This window comes from Oncorhynchus gorbuscha, linkage group LG23 (genome assembly GCF_021184085.1).
Source record: "Oncorhynchus gorbuscha isolate QuinsamMale2020 ecotype Even-year linkage group LG23, OgorEven_v1.0, whole genome shotgun sequence".
NCBI lineage: Eukaryota > Metazoa > Chordata > Actinopteri > Salmoniformes > Salmonidae > Oncorhynchus > Oncorhynchus gorbuscha.
Genome location: NC_060195.1, coordinates 57,455,337 through 57,466,095, shown reverse-complemented (window position 1 = coordinate 57,466,095; position 10,759 = coordinate 57,455,337). Strand labels below are relative to the sequence as shown.

Genomic DNA, 10,759 nt, shown 5'->3' with positions numbered 1-10,759 from the left:
CGGGAAAGCCCCGAAAATGACTGATTTAAAAACAAAGGGGCCTTAATCGAATTCACCTGCTCCTCAGTCATTAAAACTGGCAACTCTATTACCTGGCCGTAATTCACAGTCCATGATGGCCTCCGCCATTCTAATAGAACGTCTCTCCCGCTGTAATACAGACACCTCAGGTTTTGGAGCCATTTGTCAAGCCTGTGATTTCACCTGGAAACTAGGTTTTTACCCCACGGAGCAGCTCTCAGCTCCTCAAACACTTACTCTGGCACGGAGCAGCTCTCAGCCCCTCGCCCGTCACTTACCCTGGCACGGAGGAGGGCGAGCTAATGATCGACTGATTCAGAAAGAGACACTCAGGAAAATAAAGGGGGATTGGTCAGTTCTAGGTTACATTACTGTCTTGATATTAGATCAGATGGTGATGCTTGAAGACGCTGCTGAGAATGATGACGAGGGGGAGGAAGATGATGACGAAGAGGACCCTGAGTATCACAAGTAATATTGAAGTGCTTCACACATTTTACCTCAGACTGCAGCCTCAAGACACCGCGTCAGCATATAACGCCATAGGGAGTCTCCGAGCTGCTCTTGAGACCAGGTGAAGACAGGTTGAAGCCAGATGAAGGAGGCTCCCTGATTAGAAACAGACTACTGGAGAACATCTCCTCTCTCTAGTTCTGCTTCATTGGCCAGGTGATGACCTCTAAGAGCTGGAGAGAACATCATTATGGAGCTGCCTCAGTACTAAGAGGACAGACGGGAAAGAGGACGGAAGATCCTAGTCTTGCTCAAGTATCCAAGGATTTCAGGCTCTGTAGGATAGTAGGAACATCAAACTACAGATCATCAAAACAGTGTCTTAGAATCCAATGTGGGCACTTGATTAATGAAATCAATGTAAAAAAAAAATCCCTATAATCCAATGTTTTCTGGGAGGGCAATGTATAAGCAGATGTAGGTAGTCCTACTTCTATTAAATGAACGTCTTCACAGCGAATGTGCTGCTATTGTTTTCACAGCGGTGCTGTATTAGGATTAAATTACATTTATAATAAATTAGTAACTGCATAAAAAATAAATGCATGTTGTTCCCTTCTGGTGAATGTATAAGGATTACATTACAAATACAATTTGACTTTGATAGATTAGGATATCCAGCATTTAGCCTAGGATTGGACAGCATGTGGACAACAGCGCTCTCCTGTGGTGAGCAAAAATACTCAAACGCACCTGTCCAAAACGAAACAGTTAGATTAGAGCACCACCTGCAGGTGAAAAGGCACCATGTCCATATAACATGTTCAGTACTGTAATTTCCTCCTTAGCTACAGTCTTTATCTCCATTCTACCCAGTGTCATGCAAGACAACATGCGTCGATTGTAACACTGCACTCACATCTCTATTTCATTCATATAGACTGTTACATATTTCTAAATGTCAAGTACTTAGTTCAATTGTTTATAACAGCAGTGGTTGATGAACGCTGACTGCTGAGCTGTCCATCTAAGCATCAGTCTCCATCACTGTGCCCAGTTTCCACCCTGGCATTTCTCACACCAGAGTTGAGGTGGTACTGGCAAATGTATCCACCATTATGGCTCTGGCTCTATAAATCCCTAGAGCCTCCGTTGCTCATTAATCTAGCAGTGTGTTTAGGATGACTGGGACACAGATGGCATTGAACTAGAGCCACTGGAGCCCTGCTAGCTCTTCAGTAGGACTGGCTAGTTGTCACCAATGGGGTGTGAAGGTGTTTAGAGCTGAGCAGACCTCCAGACCTCCATGTCCTGCAGAGTACCAGATAAGCAGCCACTTTCTATATGGCTTTGAGGGGAGCCTGGAGGGGCTGTCTTGGCGAATTAAGAGAGCCAGGAATCAGTGGTTACATTCCACTCACTGTAGTAACATCATATGCACAGTAAGCTGTAATCTATCAACTGGTATGAAAAGAAGAATACACCTGTATGGCAGGAACTGGCTGATAATGTTGTCTGTCCCTCGTTGTAAGATCGTAGATGGAATTCATTTGTATTGAATCAACAGACAATCTATTGTCAATCTAGTTCATGTTCAGTGGCTATTGTATACGTGTGTTCATATACAAGCCTGAATGACTGCGCAGGTCGAAATGCACTCATGGTTTGTGCTTTCAGCAGCTGAAACACTGTCCAAGTGGACTGTCTGGTTCTCTGTTTCTGGAATGACAAACTGTAGCAAGAGACCTGATTGGTTGACCAGAACGAGATGGCTTGATGCAACCTGGGCATAACAGGTGCCCCACTAGCTATTCAGGACTCATGGAGGTCCCACCCTGGTCCCTCCCCCTTCCTTCCCACCCACCCTCAGTAGCTGAGAGCAGCTGCTCCAGCATACAGTAGAGCTGATCTGCAGTAGCCACGGCTCCAGATGTCTCTGCTGGGAGGTATTAGTGGAGGGTCATGCTCTGGAATTTACTGCAAATCTTCCCCATCCTTCACTGCCACCAGAATGCGCAGACCCCCCTGGAGTTTGGCCCTGAGACGAGTTAGGGGGAAGCATTTCAGTGCGACACCTACTGGATTTTTGTAAACCCTAGCATTAGGCCTAGGCTATATGTGTATGAGGTATGGTGAGTTTTAAGGGAAAGCACTGATTAATAATGGTTTACTGACTGTAGTGGCTCCCACATGTGTGACAGGTCCAGTGAAATCCCCATCCAGTGAAATGCAAACCTTGTTAAAGCTCAACTCTGTTTGCTTTTTAAAGCCAGGTGGTCATGGCGATGGTCACTTAAAGGTCAGAGGCCGAGAGAATGGGCAATCTATTACTCGGCACTGACGGGCACTATTTCCACCGCCAGGTGTGGTGAGCGCTGTGACAGCGATTGTTAATGGTTGGCATGCCACTAATATGGTGCAGATGTCTTCACGTGGTTCCCCCACCGCCGAAATGTTTCATTGGAGTGAACGAATTAGGCAGGCGGCCGCAGAACTGAAACTCAGACACAACTGGAGGTTATTCCTTAGGGCACATCGTAGCAAAACGCTTCGCAAGAGACAAAGATAAATGTCTTATTGGAGGTGTTCAAATAGTCCCTCCCTGTTTCAGTCAGTTTTCTTCCGTTTGGTGCCGAATGAATACAGCCCTGACAATCAAAAGTGATAGGCCTACTTCCTCTCTCATACTGTAACTGTCTGTATGGATATTCCGTGAGAAAACCTATACCAACATGCTGTTTAGAGGCAGGTCTCCATAATGGAATGTATTACAATGTATGCTATTACACCACATGTTTACTGAAGAAAATAGGCAGGTTGGTTGAACAGCTGAAAAATATAGGCCTACATCAGGAACATGCATGTGTCCAAAATGGCACCCTATTCCCTATATAGTGCAATACTTTTGACCAGAGCCCTATGTGTTGTGATCAAAACTAGTCCACTACACAGGAAATCGAGCGCTATTTGGGACGCAAACCTGGTTTGAGGAGCATTTAGCTAATGGCAAGAACTGAGCCCTTGGTCATGGTGAAAGGATGCAAATTGTTGAGTCATAAATCCTCATCTTGTCATCCTCTCGATTTTTTCTTGTCTGAGGTAAGAGGGTTTGCAGAGAAACACGCCATCAGGCCCACAGGGCTTTCATTCTCTCCCCTGTCTGGTCTTGTCTGGAGAGCCAAAGCAATAGGACCAATTGTTATTCTGTAGGGAAGACTGATGGTGCAGCAAGTTGAGCAGTGCTTTCACTTTTATCAGAAAGGAAGATGTATTGAGCAATGCATACACGTCTATGGCTTGGCTTTATGTCTGTACTGGTTACGTTTTGCTTTCGGCTTTGCTATCCCCATCTTTACCTGAGGATGGGATTGGAAACTTCTTCCTTATAGGAATCATATTTCTGGTCACTGGTCTTATCACAAAAATAACTTCATGTTTATCAGTATCAAAAACCTCCACCACAATAATACATCTGTTGGCCGCCTGCTGTAAAGGGTTATGTGTAAGGGTTCACGTGGGTAGGACTATTTCAGTACATGGGTTCAGGGCACTTTACTCAGAAGTCAAATGGACTACGAGACAAATCAATAAAGTTGATATTACACACAAGTATGTAATACTGAACCGACATTTCGGCACAAAGCCTGCGTTTACCCAGGCAGCACAATTCTAATTTGTCTTTTCACCAATCAGATCAGCTCTTTTGTCAATAATTGGAGAAAATATCTGAATTGGGCTGCCTGTCTAAACGCAGCCAGAGTGACTGCCTGAGGGCTATGACTTCGTTGAAACAGGTTATTTGTATGCAGTGCAATCAGCTCAAACAATGGCAATAGTGAGCGGTAACACAATCTTAGTGGTGTCCTCTGTGATTTTTTAAAACAATTCATATCTGGCTTCCATTCGATAATATCCAAAGGAATTGAATGAAATACTCTTTTATTGAGTGTTTATAGAGTGTGGTTTGTCTGAGGCTGAGGGAGGAACCAACATGCAGCCAACTAAGCCACATTCCCTCTCCCCACCACAGAGTGAGACATCCGACCAGGTAGGATCATAGCCTGACAGATAGAAGGATCAGGGAAGACCCGGGGCCCCGTACACTGACATGGAATCTGAACCTTGGAAGGGCATTTGAGAACTACTTGCAAGCCAATTGATCCCATTTATTTTCGATGGCAGGCTTATCAGCCATTTATTCAACATAGGAACATAGCATAGGTCTAGGTCTGGAACCAAACGTGTTCTACCTTGAACCCGAAAGGGGTTCACAAAGGGTTCTCCTATGGGGACAGCCTGTAGTGCTAACATCCTTATTTGAGCCACTTAACCATAACATTAGCTTACTTGGAAAAAGGAAAAAAATAGGTCAATGGAATGTACAGTACATCATTAAGTACATGCAAACAACAATACTGTGTGTCTACTCAGATTTAGCTAGTGCAAAGGGCTTGGAGATATTTTTCAAATGTTTTCCCCTCCAGATAATCCAGCCAATATAGACGGAATAATCCATTTGTACGCATGCATACACACACTGTCGGTATAGGTCGTGCGTTGTTGTATTCATTCAATTACATAGCAAGATGATAGGAACGGGAGGAGGTGTTAAGTAACACAAATAAATATATACAGCTAATCATTTATGGTTGAGGCAACATCTATTCCTAAGGAGAGCTTTAGCAGCATGGAGATATGTGTGACTTTTAGTTTAAACTTCACATTGCATACACAGCGCAAGTGGCAAGTGAGTAGGATGCAGAGCGTGGAAACAGACCCTCAGGGCCTGCAGAGGCTAACATGGCCCACAACAACCCGTTATTATTTACAGCTTCGATACAGGTGTAGGATCTTAAATGGATCACCCTGTTGCAAGGCAACTTTCCTGCATGCAAGACATTTTCAACGTGCAGTGTATTTGAGGTTTAAAAAGGCTTCTGAAGTTTGTCATTTCCACTTTGGAAATGCAGACCAGATTTTCCCTTACGAAAAATGTATCAACCCCTACAAAAATAGCCATGAATTATAATCCACATAATAATTCAAATTTCCTGTTGTTGCAGGATTATTTTCCTGTTGTAGCAAACTGGGTCAAATTCAGATCCTACGTTTGTATAGGGGCTGCAACTGTAAAAACATGAGGAATATGGGGGTAGAGGAGGATAAAAAGCATAGCTGCTGACAAAGAAAAATTTCCTAGCTTTTGCTTTCTGCTCAACATCTCTCTCACAGACTTTCACCAGAACTGACAGTAGACATAAGAATATTATCAAGGCATTGGGAAGGATCGCCTCAGAACCAGGTTATTTGTCCTATCGTACCAACTCCTCGCCACTCATTGTCATTGCCAAACAATATTTGGCTCGACAATGAAAGCAACGGAGTTGGCAAGAGAACAGACAGATCTGGGACCAGAGTATGAGAAGGAGGCTTCAGGTGTAAGAATGAGAAAAGGATCTTACAGACGCTCCATGTACTGTATGATAAGATGTATTCTGGAGATAAGCAGCTGTTCTGAACAATACAATAAACCAATCCAGCTAGCACAGTTTAGGCTCTTCCGTGATCCATGTGTAAAAGCGTCCTCTGGCTAAGTGGCTAGGATTGCTCATAATAGCCTAACAGGCTAACAAACCATGCAGTGCTATGGTCAATGTCCATTTGACATAGTATCAGCCAGGTTGGAATTGTATTCCTATCTAGGGTGGTGAGAGCGACCCCCTACGTCACAATGATGAATGACCTCATGGCGACGACTTTGAAGAGAAAGAGGCAACCGACAGAAACCCTAAAATGCATGAATGGTAACGTAGTGCAATGCCCATCGCAAGTGAATCCGTCGTGCTTACAGTGGGATCTCCTCATATAGAGATGGGAGAAGTGTGCTATTGTCATTTGGCCCTGTATCCCTCCACATCACACAAGCTCAAGGCCTATTTTGTAGCCTGGTTAAACCAGACTGAATGCTTCGCTCACCATTGTCTCACACAATGGGGAAGCATAGACAACTCTGTGTATTAATATACAGTAGATGGCTCTGAGGCTACCTATTTTGCACTTTCCTTCTCTCAAATAGGTTCATTCGGTCAGAGGAGACGCGGTATGAAGCTGACTCACAGGGCAGTGTTTAATTTGTCCTGTAAAGTAATTACATTTCTCTCAGTCTGCGTCCCAAATGCCACCCTATTCCCTATGTAGTGCATTACTTTTGACCAGAGCTCTATGGTTCTGCAGGTAGTGCACTGAAAAGGGTGCCATTCAGGACGCAAACAGTCAGTCTGTCTGTAAAATAATCACACAGGCCACTGGCTAGATCCATGGGACTACAGTAGCCGGCTGGCTAATCTGGCACAGATATTTTCACACATGTTGATTAATGTGCATTGCCCCTTTCAAATAAAATCAAGTGAAGATGAATGGGAAACAACTACTATAACAGGGATATCATACCCAATGTGTGCATTTGCTTGTATTATATGCAATAAATGAAGAGAACAGCAATAACCTCCAACCTGTATGCTCTCATAACTTACCCTCTGAACCACTGGGACACTGAGTAGCCAATGGTTACTCAAGCAGGATTAAAAACCTCAGATTCACGGTCGTTCCAGACATCTGAATTCTGTGCAGAATATATCATTTTGAGCCCCATATTTACTTGGCTCTCAGATGGAAAAGTCAACAGAAAGTCTCTCAATATGAGACCCAGAGAGACCTGTCATGGACATTTCATTGGCAGAACATAGTTGTTTTCTTAAGTTCTTTATTGTTCAATTAATCCAAAGACAATGGCTATTCATCTGAAGTGTAACAAACCGCAGCAAAAACAAAGACTATTCATTCACACAATATTCTAATAGATCACCCCCCTGTAACACACATCTCAGAAATATACACACTGTCTACTGTAAACGTACAGCTGAAAACAGTGTATCATAAAGACATGAAAAATAGCACTTTATCAAATAATATGGCGCTATATCGTATGTAACGTCACCTAATATGTGTGCATGTCAGTAACTGAAAGTAAAATTGAAGCATTATTAGTGCACAGATAGGAATGGGGTAAGATAGACGGAAAGCGGTAGAATTGTGTTGATGATGCTTAGTACAATTGGAATAATGTGGGTAAACGTGGGCTTCAACAAAAGCATGCTTTCACAGTATAACGATACAGCTGATGGTAAAAGCTGTGAAGGGAGAAACCAGTGTATCACTGAGTGGAATTTAAAAAATGTCAAAAATAACATTTAACTCTCAGATTTTGTCCAACCATTGTGCTGTTCTACCAATAGAAAGCCTCCATGATCTGTAGTCCTGCATTTTGCAAGCACGCACGCACGCACACACCAAACACACACACACACACACACACCACATTACCCCACATCAGCTATGTCTTGCCTACATTGGACACCTAATCAACAGCCAACAGCCCTCGCGAGGGCAGAGCAGTCACTGTACTGCTTTAACATAGCGATCCCAGATCCACACACGGCCCGTCTGCACGTCCTCCTGTCAGTCACCATCTAAACCTAATCCTGTCAGTCATCATCTAACCCTAAACCTGTCAGTCACCATCTAACCCCAACCCTGTCAGTCATCATCCTCTTTGCCTATCTCTTCAGGTAGCGGTGTGCTGAAGTCCTGAAAACATGTTCTGAAGTAGCCAACCAGGGACTCAGACAGGTGCTGTTGGCTCTGCAGGGACAGGAAGTGGCCCTCGTCTGGGTAAAGCTGTCTCAAACAAAGGTCAAACACAAGGTCATTGGGACTGTCATTCCTGTAGTGAAGTGTGGTTACTCGTTTATTAGTTAGGAGGAATAAAAAAGTCACTTAATGTTTTTCCTGAGTCATATTGTGTGTGTGTGTGTGTGTGTGTGTGTGTGTGTGTGTGTGTGTGTGTGTGTGTGTGTGTGTGTGTGTGTGTGTGTGTGTGTGTGTGTGTGTGTGTGTGTGTGTGTGTGTGTGTGTGTGTGTGTGTGTGTGTGTGTGTGTGTGTGTGTGTGTGTGTGTGTGTGTGTGTCGCAAATATATTGGCTAGCAATCAAATTCACTTCAATAATCACATTACGTAATCACTCATTCAACATTTTCATTCAAATTTGTGGATCACGGCTCGTACCTGCATTGTGTAGTTCGCTCCAATTTTGATCAAGTGCTTAATCAACTCCGCTGAATGTTGGAAATGAACATTTGCTGAGAAAAGAACAAAAAAAACACCAATTTGGTTTCACAAATTGTCTTTGAAAACAACACAAGGCCAACCGCTGATTACGACGTACTTAGGATCGTCTATTTTCCATTTTTGTTGGACGAAAGGGTAATTACCATCAGCTGTTCCGTGAATCAACAGAAAATCCGGTCCTTGGGGTCCTTTCATCATGTTTCCTTGCAGTCCTTTCATATTTGGAAGCACTCTAGAAACCTTAGAGAATAGACATGGGAGACAGTGTAACCTCAAGGTTTTCTATTTTATTGAACCTTGATCTTGACAGGGAGTCATGCTGAGACCAAGGTCTCTTTCACAGATGAGCCCTGTAAACACATCAATACACATCAATACACACTTCAATGTTCCCATCAATATTCACATCCAATATACACATCAACACACACATCAATGTTCCCATCAATATTCAGACCAAAATACACATCAATATACGCATCAATAGTCACAGCAATATTCACACAGCAATATTCACATCAATATACACTATACACATCAATATACACATAAATAAGAAAAACAAAACCTCAGGTTTGAACAGAAAGCAATATCTGAGGGAAAACCAACCACAGCAGTGAATAAAGAGTTTGTGAAAAGATTACGATATACAACTAGCCTTGTTGAATCAGACTGCTCACTTATTCCTTCACTTCACAATCAATGCTGAGCACAGTGTCGTCTGTTTGAGCCAGGCTACAATACAGGACTGGATCAAACCTGTCTAGCACCCCCAGGCGATCCAGTGTGTTGCTTCATTAACAGAACGTGTTCATGTCTTTTTCCATCTACCTCTCAGGACTGTATGAGTGATGCCCTGCTGTTTTTTTAACGATCATCTTGACCTGCTTCTCTGGACTCGCATCATTTACATTTGAAATGGCTCGAACTGTGTGGCCCACATATCAACAACCCACTTTCAGGGGAACACTTTCACCGATTACACTGTAATCTCAGACAAGTTATTATTCTGACTGATGAACAATACCTGGCCTATGAACACCCGACGACGCACGCACGCACGCACGCACGCACGCACGCACGCACACACACACACACACACACACACACACACACACTTCAGTGTGACAGTTCCCACTGTTCCCCAATCTGCTGTGATAAACTGTACAACCCACAAATAGAAAACCATCAATAACACCAACAGATTGACTGTGATAAACAACTTACTTGATAACTGTTGTCGTTCTTTGACGTCAGGCCAAAGTACCGCTCTGAAAATGCTGAAGCTTTGTGTAGAGGAAGTACACAATGTTTCAAAAAATGTATTCAGTTCTTTCAACTCCAATTTCATTGATAATCAAATTTGTACAGTATTTCATGTCATTTGTTGTGGAAAATGTACTCACGCAAAACACACAGCACCGGTCTCCCAATCCTTGATTGAGCCTAAACCTAGACTGAAAAGCTATTTCAATGGAGATTGTCCATTCAGCTTGCTTTTCAATCCAGGACTAGGTCTAATCTCTGTCAAGGAAGCTGAACGAAAGGGTAAGATCATGGAAACATTACTCACCGTAAAGTTTCCAGTCAATCACTGGGGAATTAGCAGCTGCACACTTAATCAGCGCAGTGGACCTCAGAAGCATCAAGGTGAGGTAAGCACCGTATCCCTGGAAAGAGAAGAAACACCTTCACTTGTTGAACACGCACAGTGTGAATCATGGTGATCAACTGAAAGACAGCAGTTAAACTTGCCTTGCCGTAGATTCCGATCCGCGCGCGGTCAATGTATGGGAGTGTCATCAAGTATCTGTAATAAGTCAATAAAAACAACCCAAAACCGAATGACTAATTCTTTTTCCAGACATTTCATGAGGGCTTTAACACAGATGACTGACAGGGAAGTTTAAGACTGTACAACCATGCCATACATTTTCAATGGATTTCAATGGAAAGGGGAAAATACTGTATCATATTACATCATATTGTATCATATCACATCCTGTCTTATCTTATGGTATTGTATTATATCATATTGTATGGCATCATATCACACTGTATATCACATCTCATGTATTGCATTGTATATAGTATATT

At 43.0% G+C, this 10,759-nt stretch overlaps 1 protein-coding gene across 2 annotated transcripts in view; it reads right to left on the bottom strand.

Annotated features, from left to right (window-relative positions):
* Window positions 1–7,220: 7,220 nt before the first annotated feature.
* LOC124011646 (inactive dipeptidyl peptidase 10-like) overlaps window positions 7,221–10,759 on the bottom strand; it is a 61,336-nt gene continuing 57,797 nt past the window's right edge. For both annotated transcript variants that reach the window (XM_046325104.1, XM_046325105.1), the window contains exons 21-26: window positions 10,418–10,472; window positions 10,236–10,332; window positions 9,890–9,948; window positions 8,806–8,902; window positions 8,600–8,673; window positions 7,221–8,211 (exon numbers count right to left, since the gene is read on the bottom strand). In XM_046325104.1, the coding sequence (XP_046181060.1) occupies window positions 8,071–8,211; window positions 8,600–8,673; window positions 8,806–8,902; window positions 9,890–9,948; window positions 10,236–10,332; window positions 10,418–10,472 (523 nt within the window). In that variant the 3' untranslated portion in view covers window positions 7,221–8,070. The remainder of the gene's footprint in view (window positions 8,212–8,599; window positions 8,674–8,805; window positions 8,903–9,889; window positions 9,949–10,235; window positions 10,333–10,417; window positions 10,473–10,759) is intronic.